The 24,118-nt window shown below is 40.7% G+C and overlaps 1 protein-coding gene across 1 annotated transcript in view; it reads right to left on the reverse strand.

Moving 5' to 3' along the window:
• Positions 1-24,118, reverse strand: part of LOC124554950 — a 645,803-nt gene that overhangs the window by 454,955 nt on the left and 166,730 nt on the right. Inside the window, exons 3-4 of the mRNA XM_047128648.1 lie at positions 9,988-10,088; positions 527-659 (exon numbers count right to left, since the gene is read on the reverse strand). Of these exons, the coding sequence (XP_046984604.1) occupies positions 527-659; positions 9,988-9,997 (143 nt within the window). The 5' untranslated portion in view covers positions 9,998-10,088. The remainder of the gene's footprint in view (positions 1-526; positions 660-9,987; positions 10,089-24,118) is intronic.

Genomic DNA, 24,118 nt, shown 5'->3' on the forward strand with positions numbered 1-24,118 from the left:
ACTCAGACATGGGGAAAATATTACAGAGCAGTGCAGAAATGATCGGATCACAGTTTTATTATCCTCACAAAGCTCTGGAACCAAATGTGAACAATATGAGCTGTTAAAATGAGAAAATATTGATACAAATTACATTTAATTACACACACACACACACACACACACACACTCTCTCTCTCTCTCTCTCTCTCTCTCTCTCTCTCTCTCTCTCTCTCTCTCTCTCTCTCTCCATTACAAAACTACTACATGCGTTTAGTTACATATCTGATCATTTTCTGAATTAATCACAGTTACAATTACACAAAAGACTGATATAAGTGAAAAACTTCTGAGTATTTATTTCATACAACAAACTGCATTTTTTTAAAGGGGGAAAAAGGAAAAAAAGCCAATTCATGTTGGCTGCAATTACTGTTTCCTCCAGACAGACATTCTGGTACAGATACACATTATCCTTTACACACATTTTATGACCTGATGAAGAATTAGAATTTGGAATTATTTCAGTATAAGACAAGGGTATTACCTAGATTTCTTTGTTAGGCTGTTATAGGGTCTTTCTGCCCTCATCTTCACATGCTCTGTGCCTTCTAGATTACCACTAGAGGGCTGCAGTGAAGAAAGGGAGAAGCTCATCTTCAGTGCAGAGTTTTCAAATCCTGGAATAAATACAAAGAGGAATAAGTGTCTCAAATGGGTATAAACTCACAGAACTCCTGTTGTAGTAAGTGCTAAATTTCTTCCGTAAGTACATGTTCTGAAGCAGAGAATAACAGTATGTCTACAAAACTATTGCAGGTTATTATTGTAATACACAAGTATAATTACAGATTTATGATCACAAATGAAAAAAATTAAACTTGGGTCATACACAATTTTCTGTAATATTATGTTTTAAAATACATATTATTTCAAGGACAAAACACATGTGGTACTACTGTTGTGACTTATTTACTCTATAGCAGAAGAAGAAAACATGGATCGCACATTGTCACTGCTGATAACAACATGTCATGTGATTGGTTGTGGCACACTTGCAAAGCACCTCCACCATTATAAATGATCCAATGGATTATCCTGGAAGCTCTAAGAGGCTGGTCACAAATATTGCAGCTGTCTATAAGAGCATACCTCTGCCAGATGACTGTAGAAAATTGCCAGAAGACATTTGGAGATTTGATGATTGGTACACAGATTGGTAGTTGACACTGAATGTAAGTTAATGTAACGCAGTGCCCTTAAATAAGCACAGAAATCCAGTACTGTACGATAACACTACTGATGACGAATCACTAGAAACAGTCACAGTTTTAAAATACCTGGAAATAACTATTCGGAATGACCTAAAGTGGAATTACTACATGCAACAGTAGTACATTCCTGGAAGAGTTGTGCAACATTACATTTCCTCTTACACACCTCTCATGAAATGATCACATTGACGAATCCAAGAATTAGAGCAAATGTGGGGGTTTACAGACAGTCAGTCAGTCAGTCAGTCAGTCAGTCATTCATTCCAAGCACCATTTGCAAATGGAATGGGGATGGGAGTTAAATAACAGAGGTAGCAGAAGTTTCATCTTAGGAATGAAATGTTAGTAAAGGACTTGTTCATAAAATAAGTTTTTTATGCTGTAAGCCACAGTTTACTTGTTTTTAAATACACACTACATAGTAGTGGCAGATTTATTACTTAAAAAAACCTTCAGCAATTCAGCGTCCCCCCCCCCCCTTTTTGTGCAGAGGAATCAGTAATAGGGTGACAATACTCCATAAACAAACAATTAAGTACGAGTGGTTTCTACTTTCACACTTCTACGGAACATGCATTCTGCAGCAGGCATTTTTAAATGTGTTACACAGTACAGCACATGGATCAATGGCCCAAAACTCCATAATGTATGTATTTTTGGAATAAATGCACTGTCTGGGAGATAGTTTGCCAGTCAGTCAATAGTTCCTGTATTGGGGTAGGGGGAGGGGGGTATTTTGTAACACCAACACGATGCACGCGCTACTCCCTCAATGAATTTGTTTACTTCCTAATTGTTGCAAAGTGTATGTTAAAGGAATTCTCGCATGTTTGTGTGGCTGTGATTATCATTATAGCGGTACAAAATACCCCGGTCGTACACACCATGCTTTTGTTACCCATGTTATGTACCGCAACTGGACAATGAATAAGCTTTGTTCAGTATTCTGCATCGTTCTCTAAGTGTGTGTGTGTGTGTGTGTGTGTGTGTGTGTGTGTGTGTGTGTGTGTGTGTGTGTGTGTGTGTGTGTGTGTGTGTTGGCTACAGCCTTTCTTTTCCCTCTCTTTTATCGCTGCCTGTCGGTGTGTGCATCATGTTTATAGAGTTGCAACAGGAAATCTCGCGTGGCTGTGAATTTTGTACGTAGTTTTAGCGACTTACACAGTCACTGTCGCGCTGGTGTTGAGACGGCTTTCTATCTCATGGAATGGTACTGTCGTATCGTCTTATGATTCCAAAATAATCATTGAGAATATTACACTACACTTCTTTGGAAACAAAACAATTGGAATGTACACAACTTCATTCGAAATGCAGAGATGAGAAACCAGCCCTGGAATAACGTGTGGATGTCAGGAACTACCCACGACAAAACTCTCAGGCGGAGCTATGTACCAGACAAATGTACGCAAATCCCACTTATATATAAACTTTTTTACTTCTAGTCACTATTTCCTTTTTAAATATGGTATGCGTTTCGACCAGCAGACACACCTCGTATCTCTTATTTATGCCCACTGGTAGGTGTCCTGTTACGTTTGATCAGATTATGTATGCAAAATGTAGATCACACAGAGCACTGCAAGCAACTGAAAGGGGAGCAAGTTCTTGCACGTGCACTGCCCAAGGGCAGGAGATACATGCTACCCCTAACCGAATCAATGTCAGCAACATCGACCATTCCACGCTCATACTGCACGTGGGATAGCTGTGTCTGATCTAATCACGTCGGCTGTGGTGGTTTCCGTGGTGTGTCGACAGTTGGATGAGGGTCACAGCATACCACAGCGCGGTGATTTGACTGACGGCAGCAGCCGCAGCATCTGTCAGCACTTGCCCTGCAGCTGCTATCGGCTTTTGCACGAGAGGCGCAAGCGGTCACGCAGGCAACGGCAAACAGCGTAGTACATTGTAAGTGTTGTTGGGTTTAGCCTACTCTGACAACGTTCAACGGGGATGCTGGTTCGACCCTACACGCTACGCAAATGCTTTGAGGAAGTAGCGCGTGCATCCTGTTACTTGGCCGGTGGAGCAGTAGGGGGCCCAGAGTGGTATTCGTTTAGGTAAATAAACGTTTCTGTCCCATGCACATGCAGCGGTAACTGTTTAAAAAACTGGAAGTTTTGCATCTACGATAGTCTTCATGTGTGTTTGAATGACGATCTCTGAAAACATTCCTGGTAATGTTGTCTGATGCTAGTGCAAGCTCCTTACAACAACTACATTTGTTTTATGTATGTAAAAAAGGTGCTCTTCATGATAAAAAATGATTAAAAATTATAATGCTATAAAAGTCAGAAACCGTTTTTAACAAACAAATATCTTACTTTTTTAATTTCAGGCCACAGCGCTGGCGGTGTCTCGTGTCAACTGCTGCGTTTTTTTTAACTTTACTACACAGGTCAACAGGGATCCAAAAACGTTCCTAAATAAACAGACCATGCAATATGCAATCTATCTCACCTATAGTGTTTTAATTTCCTGCTGGTTTTACAATGGGTTTGATATCATAGTGCCAGACTTATCTTAGGCAACTATGTTTGATTGTGGCAAACATATTGGGTCATAAACTATAGTAAAAATAACTAGATCCTAAATGAACACAGCACAGGTGGCCTACACAGGGAAAGGGGCGATAGGAGAGGAAAGGTATGACCTTGAAAGCGACGGGTGGGGGAGGGAAGTCCTAAATCACTGCACGAGGATTGGTACAGCCAACATACTGCTAGTATCAGCGAAAGAAGTGAAAAATTTATCAGAACAGAAAACTTCCAGAGCAGCATACAAATTTTATTCCAGGAAGTTCATTATGCAATTATCTACAATCCGCTAAATGGTGACGATCGAAGAAAATATTATGGAGTCGGATTTGCCAGATCTCGACTATAATTGAAATGGCGAAGCGATTACCAATTATCTCCAACAGTTCTGGGGAAAATGTTAATGTGTTCATTTCTCTAAAAGCAATCAAATTTGACGATCGGAGGGATCGACCTTTAAGTCGTGTCACGAACAGCGGAAATTCTGATGGTACTAAAAATATACAGGTTGTCCCTGAATGAACGATCAGTGTTCATGGTCATGACAGGAACGATCATTCGAAGCAAAAAATTCTAGTAAACATGGGCTCTAAAATGCATAACTTAAGAGCTATGAGCACTTTTTCATCTTCGCTAGTGTGAAACATCTCTCTTCTACTGAAAAATGAGCTCATAGCTCTCAACGTTTGCACTTCATAGCCTATGCTACTGGACCTTTTTTCCCTTTCTCTCTTTTTTTTTGTCCATACTACCACCTCTCAAAATATGGAAAGCAAAGAGTTTGCAGTAAATGAGATTCGTTTCGCAATATAGAAGACTGAAAAATGCTCACAGCTCTTAAGGTATGAATTTAGAGCCCATATTTGCTACACTGGTTGCTTTGAATTATCATTGCTGATATATCCCGGAATACTGACAGTTCCTCCTGGGCACCCTGTATAATCACATGAAAAGGAACCTTGGGTAATTAAATGAGAGCTGTAAGTTTATTAGAAATCGTTGAACAGCAGATCGTTCGCGAAGGAGACTTCTTATGAAACACTTGAACGAATTATCGAGTTATGGTCAGGTTGGACGATCGTTATAAAACTGAAATCGCTGAACGTGCAGATGAAAGGGCAACCCCTTGACCTGTTAATCTCAGAGCAGGAAGAGTAATTTTAAAAAAACGAACTATGAATTGAATTTCCAGGCGCTCGGAAATTTGTGCTGCATTTATTGAGATGAAAGGCGACAGAAGAAGAAAACACTAAAGCAATTATGGGTAAGGCAGTACATAAATAACACAGGCATAGAAACACAAATTGCGGGAATATTCTGTTTGCAAATTTCAGGAGGAGGTCACAGAGAGATTTTCGATATTCTTCTTGGGAAACTGCATGTGATAAGGCTGGCAACCACCGACTTACATACTACTTTGAGCTATTTATTTCGCATTTCAAAACAGAAAATTTCAGTGATTATTCATGAAACTGAGAAAATATTAAGGGAGGTTCTTAGTCGTTATGCAAAGGTTAATTTGACGTTCAGTACGTCATTTAATTTAATTTTATTTTATAAAAAGCTGTTTACAAAACTTCAGTCAAAATAGACACACATATATATAAAACTTCCTCGGACTCGAAAAATTCGGAAATGTCTTAGACCCCAGAATCAATTTCAATGGAGGTCGTGTTTTCCAATCTTTTGCTTCATCAATGTTCTTTATTTCCATTTCTAGTGGTTTGTTGAGGGGCTTCACCAAACCCTTCTTTTCTTTTGTTCACATATCAGGTTCCGCAACTGTTGTGCTATTAATGAATGTTCCTCCACAGGTTTCATACGCACTGTTCATAAATTTGTAGGCTGCTTCTGTGTTTTCCTACTTCGAGACTGACATTCTTTACAGTAATATGATCGGAGTCTTCATTTAATACCTGACGCTAGGGTATCAAATTTGTATCCGTATTATTTTTGAAGCGGCATTCCATATTACTCGTATTAGTCTGTAATCATATGTAAATTTCAGCGTGCGTCCTTCGAAGTCAACAGACATTATTACACACAAATCGCTTTGATGCGTAAACTCAACACACTAAACAACAGAACACACATGAACTCCAGCTGGCTGTCGTCCGCTAAGCAGCCCTAGAGATTCCCACCGAATAGGTGAGCAATTCAATTTTACGCTCGCCCTCAAATAAAAGAAATTCTATATGCACAAATACGCATGCGTGCTTGCGCTGTTGGAAATCTAAGCGCATGCGCAAAGTTGATAAAAAAAAGAGAGACATCGCGTAGACGCACCTTTAGGAAGATTGGTTGCAGGCAGCGACTCTGTGTAGCGTCATGTGCCATCGTTGCGTGCCAGTGTTGCGTGGCGGGAAACCCGTCGCTCAGGCGACAGCATTCCGAATCCCGCGCTGAGGCGCTGCGCAGGAAAGCACGTAGGAAAGCAGCACGCACCTGCCAGTCCGGGCCAGAAGGCGCATATCTCGGAAGCCATGCACACACGTGTGTGGGGGGAAGGAGGGGGGGGGGGCGTGGAGTGGGGAGGCGCCACAGCGTCAACTGACTACCGCACTGCAGCCCCATCTCTCATATATTATTCGCCTCTACGTTTCCCAAATATCCCACTGATGTCGATTCTGTTGGCTCTTCCTGAAGACTGTATTATACTTCGGCGGCAGATCTGCGGTGTCAGTTCGCAGGCTTCGGGTAGGGCTTTGCTCAGGTGCCTCAGAATTCTAGTTCAGATATCCCCGTACATATACTCGATCATGGGATTTATTCCCTGGCAAGTCGGAACAGTGTCCAGAACCGGAAATCAGCACACACTCCGCTGCTGGGTGTAAATAGATTCTGAAAACAATCCCCCTGGCTGTGGCTAAGACTGCGGCCACAGTGGCACCGACATCCGTGGATCCGCCGACGACCGACATCAAATCAGAACGCCACTATGAACGCGGTCACACTGTAGCCGACCCCATCGCCCAGACGTATTGACTTCGGACGAGATTCGGTACAATTCAAATCAGTTTGTTTTCGTCGATCAAATCGACCAACGTTCTCACATATGGGCTGTGAGAAACTGCTTAATCCAAGAAAGAGTGAGTTTGTGGCATCCTGATGATAAAACTATCATAACCGGAATATAGCTCAGAATCTATGGACTGAAATCGCAGGTTTTATTGGAGATCACAAGTAGGCAAACCCTTTATCGGAAATTCTAGGCGTAAATTAAACCTCAAAAAATAATTTGTTCAAGTGAGAAGGATGACGTACCATATGCCTACAGTAACTGCAGTGGATCTTTTCTGGGTTATGGTAGGTGGACATTAGTTGTCTACAATTTATTATTACTTCTTACTGGCGTTTTATGTCAGAAGGCTGGCGATTCTGTACAAGAATGGGTTTGCAAATGTGGTGCAGTGTGTTTCCACTTTTTAGTGCATCACGTCTTCTGAGTGTCTTATTCTAAACTTTGTTTATCTTTCATACGTATGCTAAATGGCAATCAAAGACTTCAAATACATTCAGCAAAACATTGTTTTTGTGATCTTCCTTTTCAAGTCACTATTAATCATCTTGAGTACGTAAAGCCGAAGACTCATACGTGAAACACTTCCCGATAACGAAAGCTAATTTCGTATACTTTTAGCGGTGTTATTCGAGCACTATGAAATTATACGATATTCACCTTAAAGAAGCAGTTCTGATCCCAGTAACACTAGACATGACATTTCGGTATTTGACATCTAGCGATTGCATCTTTCCAATATTAAAGTCTATACCACTATCTGAAAAGTACAACTTCACAGTTTTTCTACAATATGTTGGATGCTATTTACGACGTCCTAAAGACTAATTTAAAAGCTAATGCCTTCACTCTTGCACCTCAGATACTACGATATGTTAAATTTATTCTATACCGAATTTTGGAGCTAAGATTTGGGTACGTGCACTAAAAATACAATGATTTTCTTTATTAAAAGCTACACTCAATCTGAAATAATACTGCCATAAGAAACGTTGTTACTTCCTTTCTCAAATCCACTGAGCAAATGTTTAAAGAACATTGAAGTTTCCAATATTAGAGTCTGAATATACTGCCAGTACTGCATTAATTTTCATCATATTTACAATAAAGCGAGCTGCTGTGAAACCACAAATCTACCTTTCATTAATTAAATAATACTTGCTTACTCACATGCAAATTTTATCCGTGCACCATATAATAGAAACAGCATCTACTTTTACTACGTAAATTAACCATCATGTGCTTACAACCTCATTGACAAAACCTTCACACATCGAAGTGGCACATCCTATCAATGTAGCATAACAAACCTTATTCGAAAGAACATGTTTGGGAGAGATCCTTAACATTGTGTATCACTAAAATCACATATTTTCGTAATATACACGTTTAATATGAAAAACATGAAGTATGGCATGTTAGATTGACAGGTAGCGGCTCCTCCTAACGCAAATCGGAGATAGGAGAAAGAAAGTGGTATCACAAAGTTAAAGCGTTTTTAACTTTTGTGGAGTGGCGTTTTTTCCTTAATGTCAGATATTCGTGGAACTTGTAATTCCAGGCACTGATGACGGAGGGTACAGCACTCGCCCACGTCTTTTCGATACAGATATAGCTTATTTACTCGCATTCGGCCTCTTCTTAACAGGATACTTCGCACCAAAGCACTTCATAAATAGAACAGATGCTAATCTAACCTCGTTGACCCCTCCACAGACTGACGGAGATCGGACGCACCGTGACCAAGCTCACGGCCGATATTATCGGGCGACCTCTGGTGCCACTGTGAATGCAGGCTATGCCGTGGCTCCGCAGTATCCTTTCTTCCTGGTTTGCCAGTCCAGCAAGATGTGCTGGTGAACTTCTGCGAAGTTTGGAAAGTCCGAGACAATTTGGGAGGGTAGGTCGTCAGTAGTTCTTTAATAGCTCGGTCAGCAGACCACTTGCCCGCAAAAGATCCCAGGTTCGAGACCCGATCCAGCACACAGTTCTAATCCGCTAGGAAGTTACATGGGGGTTTGTTGTTGACAACGTTGACTCATTTTGAAGAAACTGTGACGTTCATTCACTGAACACTACACAGAAAAACGATCCGTACTTGGATAACACTTCCCCTTAAGCACTATGCAGAAAGGTGTACACTGCTCAGTAGGTCTCATTTTCAACTGACTTATAGCAGAGCTGAGAAAACTTGAGTAATGAACCCAAAGTCTTCAAATAAAAGTTGAAAGGTTACTTTGTGGCACGCTTCTCCTATGATTTAGAGTAGTTCTTCAGAGTAATTGACAACTTGTCTGTACTGTGTTATTTATTCGTGTACACCATCACATTTTCGAGTTTTACTAATTTCATATTCTTTAATTTTGCTTATCAGCATTCTGTGAACTATGTATTTATTCGTTCCATTACCACGCAGCTTTGGCTCCTACGATTCCATCGAACCAACCAAACAAAAAGTAAATAAATAAATAACGGATAACATCTCTCTCTTCCTAACAAGTACTATCAGGCGTCTGAGGCTTGAGCTTTTAAGTTAGTACTTGAAATATGACCGAATTTGCAGGAACTAATTTAATGGTAAAAAAGTGCCAATGTACGAGTCCTTAGAAATGATACGCAGACTAAATTACATATAACACAACATCATTTCATGATTCAGCATTCGGTGCCCTTCAAAGCTGCCAATTGAAAATTGCAGGCAGAAACTAGTGTTATCTGGATAGATTACTCAAAATGATTTTTCTGTACTTTTCTAAATCGAGCATTTAACATACACAAACTTAAATATTGATTAAAATTATCTATCAAACGAGGAAATAATTTCGAAAGTGATAAGCACGAATTCTTTCCCTAGATGAGCGACAGTTTACTCGTTTGGCTCCATATATGGCATAGGATACAATATGAAACTAGCAAAAAAATATCATAATGGCGAGCTCGCGACGGAAACGCAGGAACCAGTGTTAAAATAAGCCATTAAATGAGTTAAGTTCATTTGATGCACATTATTTACCATTAAACAACTATCTACATTTGCAAAGAATTAGCATCAAACTGCTTTAGCAAATGAGTACATGTTTTCATTAAAATATCTGCTGAAGTGTGGGATACGGAAAAGACAGAAGCAAGCGACCACACGAATAGATACACCGAGCAGAAAGGCATGCATGCGTACCTGTGGGCATCTTGCTAGTTGTTATGGCAGTGTCGGAACGACAGCGCCGCGCCGCTACTCGTTCAACATGGCGGTGGTTCCGATGACGGCTGCGGCGACCACTGAAACAAATTAGTTGCACACTTTAAGGCGCTGTTCTGCAGCAGTTGCATTCTGCTGTTTACATTAAAACCTGACATGATACAGCAGCTTTCTCCATCTAAGCCGCTTGTGCCCGTCCTTCAGCTTAAACCAACCGGAACCTGGATTCATTAGCTTCTGCAGAATTTAGCCGACACGAGCTAATACAGTGTGCAGTATACTAGATTTATAAAAACTGTGCGAACATGAAGCAAGCGGCAGTGCTACGGCTGGAAGAAGCGACTACACGGCGAGTTTCTGCGCCACGTGAGTAGCGGCATGGGAGCGCCAACTGCCGTCGCTGCGGAAGGGAACAGAACGTTTCAAGGCTGGCACTGACTCGCCTTGCAGCCCAGAATAGTCGCTTATAATGATAACGTAAGCCTGGAATGCTGCAAATGGCGTATATAGTCGACAAAGTGGGTGCTGCGCTTGTGAATGCACAACACACTAAAAGATCTATACACAAATGCTAGATTACTATATTAGCCCAGACGTAAAATCTTTTTCGTTATCTGTGCCACCTAATACTGTCAGTCTTTTCACTAACACACCGTCTGCATTAAGAAGCACGAAAAGAAATTACATCGTTGCCTTGTGGAGTCGTTTGTGGTATTGCGAAAGCTTTAATTACGCTTTCAGCTGTCATATCGCTTGCCAGAAGTAATTTATGAGAACAGTATTACCAGTAAAACGGCACTAAAGACTGTTAGTAGCAGGTGGCAGTCTGTATGTTAGGATATAAAAGTGCGAAGTACATTTTTGTCATTTCATTCTCAGTCACACGTTTGCAAATTGAGCACTCTGTAAGATAACAAGTAAACCTTGGGTTAGATACCCTTTACGTCTTGGATGGAACATTTTCCTTAAATTGAATTGTTGCTGAACATACATTTAGCACAGCGATAGTCGGTAATTTAACATATTTGCCTTCAATCTGATATCTCGACACTCGTCTAGTATGTTTCGGCAAGTGTTTACGTCCCGCCAACATATATATCCAAAACGAAATAATCTTCCAGTAACGTGCGTCATCATTAGGGAAAATGTGCTACTATTGTTATAAGTTTTGAGGATCATCGAACATCTTAAGCTAACTACATCACAGATCGACACTAGTGTTTCACAAATTCTTTCTTCGTCGTAAGTCTACAGTTCCTCCCTTCGTAGTATAGCACTCTCACTTCTCTAAAAGAGAAAGAATCCTCCTTCCTCAAAACAATGGAAAGTACTTCACAAGATACATGCTAGTCATATTCTTGTAATAACGGAAACTGCTTTTCTTTATACTTGCTTCAGATTCAAATGGTTCACATGGCTCTGAGCACTATGGGACTTAACTTCTATGGTCATCAGTCCCCTAGAACTTAGAACTACTTAAACCTAACTAACCTAAGGACATCACACACATCCATGCCCGAGGCAGGATTCGAACCTGCGACCGTAGCAGTCGCGCGGTTCCAGACTGTAGCGCCTTTAACCGCTTGGCCACTCTGGCCGACTATACTAGCTTCAGAAAAAAACCTATTACATCAGCATAGAAAGCGAACTACTCCATCGAAAAGAACAGCGGAACCAAGTAGTTGTCTTTACTGAAGGCATTTCCACTGTATTCGTTCGGAGTGATTTGGGTAAATAGCGGCAAAGATAATCACAATGTGCGTACATGGATTTTTACTTTGGCTCCTCAGCTGAAAGACTGCATTCTTACCGTTGTAATGACATCTACTACCGAACAACCGCCAATGTTTGCCAACATTAGGGTCTTCGGAATTAACCATGACGGCCAACCGCCAACAGTTGTGGCCCGGACACATGCCGCATTTTCATCCATAAAAATTCCATCGTTGTTTGGAACAAGAAGTAAACCAATGCCTAAAAATGGTCTCCAAGTAGCTGAACATAACCATTTTCTGTCAATGATCGGTTCAAGTGGATTAGAGGTCCCGGTCCATTCCATGCAAACACAGCCCGCACCATTATGGAGCCACCACCAGCTTGCACAGAGCCTTTTCGTGGTGTTGCGCCACATTCGAACCCTTGCATCAGCTCTTACCTACAGAAATCGGGACTCATCTGAACAGACTACGGTTTTCCAGTCGTCTAGGCTCCAACCGATATGGTCACGAGCCCAGCAGAGGCACTGCAGGCGATGACGTGCTGTTAACAAAGGCACTCGCGTCGATCGTATGGTACCACAGCCCATTAACGCGATATTTCGCCAGAGTGTCCTAACGGATATGATCGTCGTACGTCCCACATTGATTTCTGCGATTATTTCACGCAGTGTTGCTTGTCTGTTAGCAGTGACAACTCTACGCTAATGGCGCTGCCGTAGGAAGTTAAGTGAAGGCTGTCGGCCGTTGCGTTGTCCGTTGACAGGTATTGCCTGAAATTCGGTATTCTCGGCAAAGTATTGATGCTGTGGATCTCGAAATATTGAACTCCCTAACAATTTTCGAAATGGAATATCCCATGCGTCTAGATTCAACTACTATTCCGCATTCAAAGTCTGTTAATTTCCGTCCTACGACCATAATTACGTCGGACACCTTTTCACATGAATTACCGGAGTACAAATGACGGCTCCGCCAATGCACTGCCTTTTTATACCTTGTGCACGCGATACTACCGCCATTTGTATATGTACATATCGCTATCCCATCACTTGCGTCACCTCAGTGTATATGCCTCTTTACGCGCCCTCGGCTGTCTTATTTTCATGAAGCCTAGGAGAGAGAGGGTGCAGCAGTATGATCACAAAGTCTTCCTCGAATGTAGGTTCTCTACCTTTACCCAAAGGGTTTTCGCAGAAAAACATCGCCTTACTTCTAAAGCTTCCTATTTAAGTTCCCCCAGAATCTCAGTTACACTTGTATACGTGCTATAGCGAACTATTACGCCAGCGCGTCTCTGAATTCTGTCTATGGCTGCAGACGAGCCTACTCGATGAGGACTACAAGCTCCGAAGCATTACTTTCCGATAATAGATTGTCGGACTAGTGTTCAGTATGGGATTTATTTTAAGGATGCATTTCACTTTTCAAGGATTCTTTCGACTAGTCTTAAGTCTTCTATTCGCCTTCCCACATACTGTCTTAAGGTGTTGATCCTATTTCACCCAGTTTGTTACAAATGCCCCAAATATTTAAACGATGTGATCCTCCATATGTTCGCCACTAATCTTGTAATCTGCTACTATCGAGTTCATTCTCTTTCTTACGGACATTATCTTGCACCTACCCACATTTAAAGAGAGCCTATACTCATTACAACAAGTACGAATTTTGTTCAAACCTTTCTGCATTTACTTACGATCGTCCAACGACGAGACTTTCCTGTAGGTAACAGCATCGTCAGCGAACCCACTTGACAATGCTAGAGATCCTATCTGATGAACTGTTTATGTATATCGAGAACAAAAGGTGTCCAATTATGTTTCCTTGGCGATTCTGTTGAACATTCGTCGTCCAGCATAACCTACGGGTTTTTATTGGTCAAAACTTTGTATAGCCAGTCACATATCTACGAAGATACTTCTTACGATTGTGTCATGGTTATGGATCGACACCTTTCGCAACTATAGGAAGAGAAAATGTACCTGTTCACATGACTTTTACTGCTGAAAGATTTCGCGCACGAAAAACCAAGCTCTGTTCCACACGTGAGGTTTGTTCTGAATTTGTGCAGATTGTCTGAACTTACAAGGTTCTCTGTGGTCTTTAGTAATATTAGTCTTTAATTCCATGCAGATTGTCTCTTAAAACTTCCATTTTCAGGAGTGTTATCAGCGTTGTTAGTTGAAGTTTGAAACTTAACTGAAATATCCAATGCATTTTATCATCATCATTCTTCTGCTTGGTTTGTTGCGGTCCGCAGTTCCCTCTGGTACCATAGAGGTTAATCTTTGATGCCTTAACAGATGTCCGATCATCTTGACCATTCTTCTTGTCAGTGTTTTCCAGGTGTTTCTGTCTTTGCCGATCCTGTGGAGAACCTACTCATTCTGTATCCTATTTCAGTCCACCTGATTTTCAGTATTTTTATGTATCGTCACATCTCAAACTCTTCAATACCATACAACGCTGTGCTCCAAATCTACATTCTCATAAATCTCTTCCTCAACTTAAGGCTTATGTTTGACTCCAGTAGACTTCTCTTGGGCAGAAATACCCTCTTTGTCTGTGCTAGTCACCTTTTTATGTTATCCTTGCTTCGTCCATCAAGGTTTATTTTGCTTCTTAGGTAGCAGAATTCCTTAACTTCGTCTACTTCCTGATCACCAATTCTGATGTTAAGATTCTCGCTATTCTCATCTCTCAAATTCTAATTACTTTTGTCTTTTCTGGTTTACTCTCGATCCATATTCTATACTCATTGTACTGTTCATTCCATTCAACAGATACTGTTAGTCTTCATTTTCACGATAGCAAAGTCATTAGCGAACCTTATCATTGATATTGTAAGCTGTATTCAGCGCTCTTCGTTAGAAGTCGTAGGTGCGATCATAGGTTATGAGATGTGCACAACGAAATCCGCTGCTTCTTCAAGCGGCTAGTACTTACCTTCTGTTGCTTTGTTTTCTTCCATTTGCACTTTGTTCCCAGATTCTACAGTTTCGCGCAGCTTCCTTACGTATTTGTCTCTGTTGCCTTTTAATTAAGTAAATACGTTTTTATGGTGGACGACATCGATATTTAGTAGCTTGTAGCTTGATAACTACAAAGCTTATATGCTGGATCACTTCCATCAGTGTTGCGCAATAGCAGGTTTACTGAACCAGTTACACATACGCCTGCTCTCTATCATGTACACAGTTCAAGTCACGTTTGCCTAGAAATGCTTGAGGGCTTTGAAGCACGTCCAATTTCAAATTATCAATTACAATACTGATTTCAGATATATGTGTTTACCACAATTCCATACAGGTGTAAAAATTAGTACTGATATTGGTGTATCTTTTAAATAAATCAGACGTTACAATCTCGGTGCTTCAGGGGAGCCGGAGGTGGTCAAATCCAAATAATTACGATTTTTTTTGCAACCGAAAATTAATTGGAACATTCCTCTTTAATGTAAACTTTGAATTATTGTTCTACTCGCCCTAGAAGTGGAGTTATTACCATTTTTCCCCACGCCTGCAGAGGAAATGGGCGGCCGCTGAATGCACCTAACACCCTCTCGTGACTTCCTGGGGAACTGCTTGGGATTTTCTCGGCCTGTTACGCATACAGCGCCTTATGTTACGAATACAGCGAGTGTGCAAGGGTTGGCTACATTGTTTTCTGTGACAAATTAAGCGCTAAAAGCGCGGAACATCGTCTCTCTGCTGTTTACCGTTTCGAATTACAGGGTTATTACAAATGATTGAAGCGATTTCACAGCTCTACAATAACTTTATTATTTGAGATATTTTCACAATGCTTTGCACACACATACAAAAGCTCAAAAAGTTTTTTTTAGGCATTCACAAATGTTCGATATGTGCCCCTTTAGTGATTCGGCAGACATCAAGCCGATAATCAAGTTCCTCCCACACTCGGCTCAGCATGTCCCCATTAATGAGTTCGAAACGGTAAGGCTTCTGCTTTAGCCTTTTCCGTAAGATTTTCCAAACCGTGGGCTGTGGTACGTTTAGCTGCCTGCTTGCTTTATTCGTCGACTTCCGCGGGCTACGCGTGAAACTTGCCCGCACGCGTTCAACCGTTTCTTCGCTCACTGCAGGCCGACCCGTTGATTTCCCCTTACAGAGGCATTCAGAAGCTTTAAACTGCGCTTACCATCGCCGAATGGAGTTAGCAGTTGGTGGATCTTTGTTGAACTTCGTCCTGAAGTGTCGTTGCACTGTTATGACTGACTGATGTGAGTGCATTTCAAGCATGACCATACGCTTTCTCGGCTCCTGTCGCCATTTTGTCTCACTGCGCTCTCGAGCGCTCTGGCGGCTGAAACCTGAAGTGCGGCTTCAGCCGAACAAAACTGAGTTTTTCTACGTATCTGTAGTGTGTCGTGACCATACGTCAATGAATGGAGCTACTTTGAATTTATGAAATCGCTTCAATCATTTGTAATAGCCCTGTAGTTCAGTGTTGCGCCTGTTGTTGGTAGTATTATACTTCTTGTATAAAGCGTTGTTCTGGTTACGATGCCACGTTTTAGTAACCGTGTATATAAGAAGAGGAAGAACGTAGGGAAAAGAAAATTAACACTAATACCAAGTTGCGATACTACAATTACTGAAACAGTGCGTTCTTCTGCTAAGCAACACATGGCCGGCCATAGCCCTGTGACATCTAGCAAGAAGCTGACTGGTGGAAGTGACAGATTTTGTGAATATGTTAGTGACAGTGATGATATTAACGAATTACTGAATATTGGATTATTATCTTCTGTGCTGAAAGAAAGTGTTCTGTGCAAAATGTGTTCAAGTGTAGGAGTGGGACTAGAGATAACAAAGCACTTTGGTTTAGCTTGTGAGATGAAGATAATCTGTGCATGTTGCAAGTATCAAGTGACTTTCTACAATTCACATGCCAGAGTCTTTGGTGCAAATGGACGATCTAGAGTGTTTGATGTGAATGGTCGACTTGTGTATGGTCTTCGATCCATTGGAAAAGGGTCTGCTGCTGGTAAACTGTTTTGTGGTATTATGAACTTGCCATCGCCTCCAAGCAAATTTGGGTACTACTGTGAACTGGTAGGATCCTCTGTTGAAGATGTGGCTTTGAAAACCATGAAGGAAGCAGTGGAGGAATCTGTAGAAATGAACGGTGGTTCTAGGGATTTGGTAGTGGCATTAGATGGTTCCTGGCAAAAGAGGGGTCATAAATACCTGAAAGGGGTTGTAACTGCTACTTGTGGTGATAGTGCAAAAGTGATAGATGTTGCAATATTATCAAAACATTGTAGGTGCAAAAATAAAATCAAAGGAGAGCACAGTGGAACCTGTGAGGCAAATTTTAGTGGATCAAGTGGAGCAATGGAAGTGGATGGAGTGAAACAAATTTTTGAACGTTCAGTTCCCAGATACAACGTTAGGTACAAATACTACCTTGGGGATGGTGACTCCAAATGTTTCAAGACTATAGAGGAACTGAAACCATATGGAAATGAATTTGTAGTTGAAAAGTTGGAATGCATTGGGCATGTGCAAAAGCGTATGGGTGCACGGCTTCGAAGGCTCAAACAGACTTTGGGTTCAAGTAAGCTCAGTGATGGAAAGACAATAGGAGGGAGAGGCAGGCTTACTGATGAGGTGATTGAACGTCTACAGAGATACTAAGGGTATGCTATAAGGCAAAATACTAGTAATGTTAGTGACATGCGAAAAGCAGTGTGGGCATTGTTCCTTCATACTGCCTCTTCCAATGAATACCCTCAAACACAGCCTGTGCCCAAAAGATTCCTGGTGCAAATATAATGCAAAAAAGGACTATGATCACAAACATGTGATAAATGCAATAAAACCGATTTTTCATGACTTAGCACAGCCAGAATTGTTACACAAATGTCTACAGGGAAAGACGCAGAATCCTAATGATGGCGTAAACAATTTGATTTGGAAAGTGATTCCTAAAAGGGTGTTTGTAAGCATAAAAACACTGCACTTTGGCATTTATGATGCAATAGCAACCTACAACCAAGGGAACAGTGTGAAGTGTGAAGTTCTGAAGGCATTAGGATTTACAGCTGGGGTGAACACTGTACGAGCACTAAGAAATATTGACAGAGAAAGGATAAGTGGAGCAGAAAGAAGAGAAAGGCATATGAAGTATGATGGAACAACAGGCCAGAAAAGAAGACAGAAGAGGAAGCTTTTGGAGGATGAAGAAGAAGAACCTGATAATCCATCCTATAGTGCAGGAATGTATTGAGAAACTTTGACAGCCATTTCCCGTAAATTAGAATTTTTCGAATATAATGAACATTTTCTCAAAATCCACTCAAGCTAGAGAGATGAAATTTTTATACACCACTCCTAGTGGTCAAACTTACATTGTAACACATCCATTTGGCAAAATGTTCAGTAGTTTCATTTCAGTTTAATTATAAAGCAATTATTTGTAAAAAAATTTGGGTCATTAATAAAAAAAATAATTGGAAGGAAACTAGAAAAGATACTCCAAAATACCTCTGTCATAACTGCAATACTAAACCACTCTATATGTAAAAAAAATTCAAATTTTTCTATTTGGTAGTTTATACATAAATGTTCCTCTAACTTAGTGATTTTAACATGGGCAGCATAGGCACCTCCCGGTCCCCTTAAATATGGAGATATAATTTTACGAGCTCTTTTTTGAAAAAAAAAAATGTATAATTGCACTAGCGTGTAACATTCTGAGCGACCTGGTCATCATTACAATTTTATTATACCTGTCTAAAACATGTGGTGTTTCTCGTGTTATTTAATTTATTTGACTGTAGAAAATTAAGTTGAGTTTTACAAATGACATGGAAGTGTATCAGTTGTGTTTTGGGTATGTTGTTTACGACGCAGTATAATTCTTACTTGCGTTGAATAATCCTCAATCTAGCAAATTTGATGAGGAGTGAGTGTTTTTCCACATTCTCCATCGTCTGAGCTTTCTAGTGAGATACAAATTTCAGAAAAGGTATATAATTTACGTAATATGAAATTTCGTGATTTATGTGCTTCTTGAATTTTGATGTTGCTTTCATGTTTTGTTGACTTTGAAGGTTAATAACGAGTCATGGTTTATAATAGACTAGATTGGGTCCATTATGCTTTCCTGTTGATTAGTATTGCATGATTACGTAGTTTCAATCATCGAAGAAATTTTGGCTCGTCATCAAAATGTTCAAATGTGTGTGATTTCCTAAAGGACCAAACTGCTGAGATCATCGGTCCCTAGATTTACACATTACTTAAACTAACTTATGCTAAGAACAAAACACACACACACACACACACACACACACACACACACACACACACACACGCACGCACGCACGCGCGGGAGAACTCGAACCTCCGGCGGGAGGGGCTCATCATCAAATGTCACTAACTTGGAAAGATTAATTTGTGTTTTACGTTAGTAAGTAAATGTCATTATTGAGAACGTTAGTATTCCAGTTAAGAGTGGTTAATCTTTACAACATAGCGAAAAAATGTCGACTGAAGTTACCAATTCCAAGTCTGACCGGATTTGCTGCTCAGTGACCAATTTGATTATGAAGTGCAGGAATCGATACCATGCGAAAAGTGTTACAATATCCTTTCACCCTGACTTTCTATCCCACTCTTTAACCTTTCTTCTATTTCAGTTATTCCTTCTTCTACGTAAAGATTGAATAGTAGGGGCGAAAGACTGCAACCCTGTCTTACACCCTTATTAATCCGAAAACTTAGTTCTTGGACTCCCAATCTTATTGTTCCCTCTTGGATCTTGTACATATTGTACATCACAATTCTTTTCCTACAGCTTACTCCTATTTTGCTTAGAATTTGGAACACCTTCTACCACTTCACACTGTCGAACGCTTTTTCTAAATCGACAAATCATATGAGTGTATCTTGCTTTTTTTCCTTCAGTTTTGCTTTCATTATCAAGCGCAATGTAAGAACTGTCTCTCACTGCATTACTCACACTAATATACACTAAAAACGGGTGCAATATTACCATCAGGCATAAATCTTTTAAAGTGTTTATAATCGTATAACTCTAAACAAATTTGGAAAAGTACTAAAGAAAGGCAAAACACAGAACAAACTATGCATTCGTAATGTGACGGAGTGATTGCGCACAAAATAATAAGAAATAGACTGTTCAGCTTTTCTAATCCTAAAATATTATTAATTAACGGCAATGAGAGAGAGAATTTTATTCGACAGTAACGTTCCATCTAGCATAATGCATATCTTTACCAGATATGTTTCAAATCCTAGCATTCAAAGGAGTAGAAAATGTTAGTCGATATATTCATTGAACTGGAAAACTTAAGAACAAGTTGGAAAAGAAACTGAAAAGCAGGAAGATGAAATATGAAAAACTGGGGTTTGTCCACAACATTGTTGTTGAATCAGACAGATATCATTTGACTGGAATGGATAGCACCTCGAACAGGAGTTATAATGTAGATACAAGTAAAACAAGGGTAGCAGAGTAGTGTGCTGTATGAATTAAACCAAGTGATGATGGAAGGTTGGGGGGGGGGGGGGCTTGGATTACAAAATGAGATGTTAACCGTCAGATGAGTCTTGTTTTTTGCACCACAGAATAACTGACTGACTGAGAATATAAAATGACAAATTGCATTATCAAGGAAAGCTTTCCTGAAACAACAATAGCAGCAACCACGTTAAGTCACTGAATATGTTATTCGTGAATCACGCTCCACTTCGATTAACACCTTAGCCACATAATCAGGGTCTACCGGTAATCTGTTCGATGTATACAACAAAAATTCCGCAACATGGCTTCACGTATGTCAAGACTGAAGTAAGCGAGCGATCTAGAGAAACATTAAAGGGTATCACTTTCACTTTTACAGGAATGAATGCAGTGCAGCTACTTCCTCGTACCCCTGTCGCGACGCACTACTCTACAAGAAAAAAGTTGCCCCCTTGGAGCCTTCCTCCTATGAGCAAGTTATCTAGTGAAACGTTCTGCGCCGAGCCATTTGCGTCAAAAGGCACGTTTAACCGACGCATCGTCCAAGTGTTTCAACAGAATTACAGTTGACTATATATTACTCCACGATGAAGAATAAATAGTATGAAAAGCAAAGAGTATATTTTTGAACTCGATGGAAGGCGCAGTTTGTAATCAATAATTTCCCTTCCTTCGTTACAACACAATCATCACAATACAATAAACAGCTCTCGAAGCAACACATAAAAGAAACGTTCTTTATAAAAGACTTTATTGGAGCATTAACCTCAAACAGCACTAAGGAATTCGTTACAGAAAATTTCACTTCGTCTTATTAGTATTATTATTCTCCCTCGGGCATGGGTGTGTGTCCTTAGGATAATTTAGGTTAAGTAGTGTGTAAGCTTAGGGACTGATGACCTTGGCAGTTAAGTCCCATAAGATTTCACACACATCTGAATATATTATTATTCTTCTTATTATTATTTACTCTTATTAGCGTATAATACGAACCGCAGCAGTTTTTCGTACTACCCTCGATAAGTTCAGAATCCGCGCATTTATTCTGGGAACAGTTATTTGTTACGCTTAACATTAAGTTAGTTATTTTAAACTTCCTGACAGATAAGAACCGTGTGCCGGGCCGTGATTCGGAATCTGCAACCTTACCTTTCGGGCCAATGCTCTTACTGGCTGAGCTATCTAGGCGCGACTCACGATCCGTCCTCCAGTTGCACTCCTGCCAGCAGCCAGCACCTCTCTGACACTTCCTCAGCAAGTTTCAACACAACGCATACTCAATACAGACTGAAAGATTAATTCTGGGAACAGTTATTTGTTACGCTTAACATGTTTTCTTTTATCATCATTGTCTCCGGTCAAGTCACTAGAAATAACCTACAACTACAACCAACACCCATTAAATTAGTACCAGGAACGACACGAAAGTGCTTCTTATAGCGAATGTAAGTCTGTAAGGTCTTACGGGTACGTCAATGGTCTGAGAAAAGACTGAACTTTCGTGAAATGTATTCTAAAATAGCAGTTACCGAAAATATTAATATGTTTTCCTTCACACTTCTGCTTACCAGAGAGGATGTGGACTTAAGGAAGAAAGCGTATGATAAGCATATAGAATACGTGGGCAGTTCATATAAAATTTCATTCTCTGTTTGGAGATTATTATATTTTGAAGCACACGATGTTTTGTCTGTTTTTATGGTTTATGAACGAATAATGCGTCTAACAGTCAAACTCGTCCCAACGCATAAAATGAGCGTAGGGGAACAGACGCAGCCGGCCGGTGTGGCCGAGCGGTTCTAGGCGCTTCAGTCTGGAACCGCGCGACCGCTACGGTCGCAGGTTCGAATCCTGCCTAGGGCATGGATGTGTGTGATGTCCTTGGGTTAGTTCTAGGGGACTGATGACTTCACATGTTAAGTCGCATAGTGCTCAGAACCATTTGAACAGACGCAGGAATCGTTCAATGCCGCTCTTGGCTACGTCCTGATAGAGGTGGTTTGTCGTTGCCTTCCACCGACCTGTTATGGAGTGCCAAATGTGTAACTGTGTCGTAGGGATGACTGACGGGTGCGTGCACGGTGTAATGTTGTTACTGATGAAGGAAAGGGAGAGGGTGAAACCTGGCGTCGGCGCACAGCCTACTCCTCTCGAATAGCACCAAAGCAGCTGCCGAGTTTAACGTCCCCATCCGACGGGCTGATCACGATCTACTGTGTCAAGTGCCCTCACTTCATGGTAGTTTCTACCCTTAATTTGCTTTTTTGTTTATTTTCTTTTGTTTCTCCTTTTTGTCTTTTCTTCCCTATAAAAAATGTTATCGGAAAACTGTTATTTTCTTTCACTCGTGTCTTGTATTGAATGTTCGCTTTCCATAGAGACATGGGATTTTTGTTCCATTACTTCCTTTCTTCAAAGTCTTTTCCATTTAGTCAATTTTTTGTTACGTAATCCTAAGTTTTAAGGAGTTGCAAACTTTTCCATAAATACTTTAGTTCTAGTTAAGCTGTGATGCTGCGTAGTGATATACAGCCAAAAGCCCTCCCCGCTTTTACTTTCTTCTGCCAGTATACAGTACGTTGCCCGTCCTTTAATCCAGTTCACAGCATTGCGTCTTGCGGTTAGATACTCGCTAGCTTCTCCCGGACACTTTGCCAAATTTCAGTTACGTTTAGTTTTGAACCTTTTCACTCAGTTTTCAAATCTTTCACGGAACTCATACAACAACATTCTCGCTGCATGCAGCACAGTGCAGTCGGTTTGTAAATAATATGTTGCAATCAGACACACACACACACACACACACACACACACACACACACACACACACACACACACACGCCCGAGGGAGGACTCGAACCTCCGCCAGGACCAGCCGCATAGTCCATGACTGCAGCGCCTCAGACCGCTCGACTAATCCCGCGCGGCTACTCATCAGTTGATAAGGATAAGCTTTTGAGCATCTTGGATGGCTACTTATCTGTGTTCTTCGTTGTCGAATAATTTACAAAATACACATATGGGTTACCTACTACGAGGTTATTATAGGGTCTGGAGTTGGTCCGAACTTTCCCGTTAACTACTTTGTACCGTGTCGCCTTCACGTTTAATGGCAGATCCCGGAAACTGATATTTTTCCTAATAGGCTCGCAGTCGTAGGCTGGAAATTTTTGTTCGATCGCGTTTGTACGAGTACTTTTATTTTCTGTCGTTAAAGATATATTTATTTTCCCTTGGTCATAGTCTTCGACGGAATGTTTGTATTTAACTGAATTCGGTTAAGAAAATGCTTGAAATGGTGAAATCCGGTCGAGTCGCAAGTTTATAGGTGGTTTCACATAGGCAGGAGTAATTTCACTTAGTAACTGAGATGCTGGTTGATATCTTCCATAGTTTATACATTGTATATACATATAAAGATTTGAACTTGATACTGACTGTTTTGTTCAAGGAGAATTGGAGTATCAAATTTAACTTAGAAGATGGTGCCACGAGTCACGAAGTGGCCGAAGGCCGACGCAATTCTACTAGAAGTGTCTTGAGAAATAGGTGATGTCTGAAACGACATACGGTATCTGGCAGTGAGGTCCTCTGAAGTTCATCGAGTTGCCAATACCGTGCTCTTCAAGAGTTACTCATATGCTTGCGAGGACTTTTTGCAACTGGAGGCGGTGGTGTGCGTTGCGCTGGATTCGTAGTCGATACCTAATATTTTCATGTGGGAGACCAGCTTTAGACACCCTGGATTTTGCATAGCTATTCCACATCCGATATTCATAATATCTGATTTAGATTTATTTAGCTTTGTTCCTGACGCCAGTTTGTACTAGCCAATGACGTAGTAGTCATTGCTATTCGTAACTACGAGACCCATG

Source organism: Schistocerca americana, chromosome X (genome assembly GCF_021461395.2).
Source record: "Schistocerca americana isolate TAMUIC-IGC-003095 chromosome X, iqSchAmer2.1, whole genome shotgun sequence".
Lineage (NCBI taxonomy): Eukaryota > Metazoa > Arthropoda > Insecta > Orthoptera > Acrididae > Schistocerca > Schistocerca americana.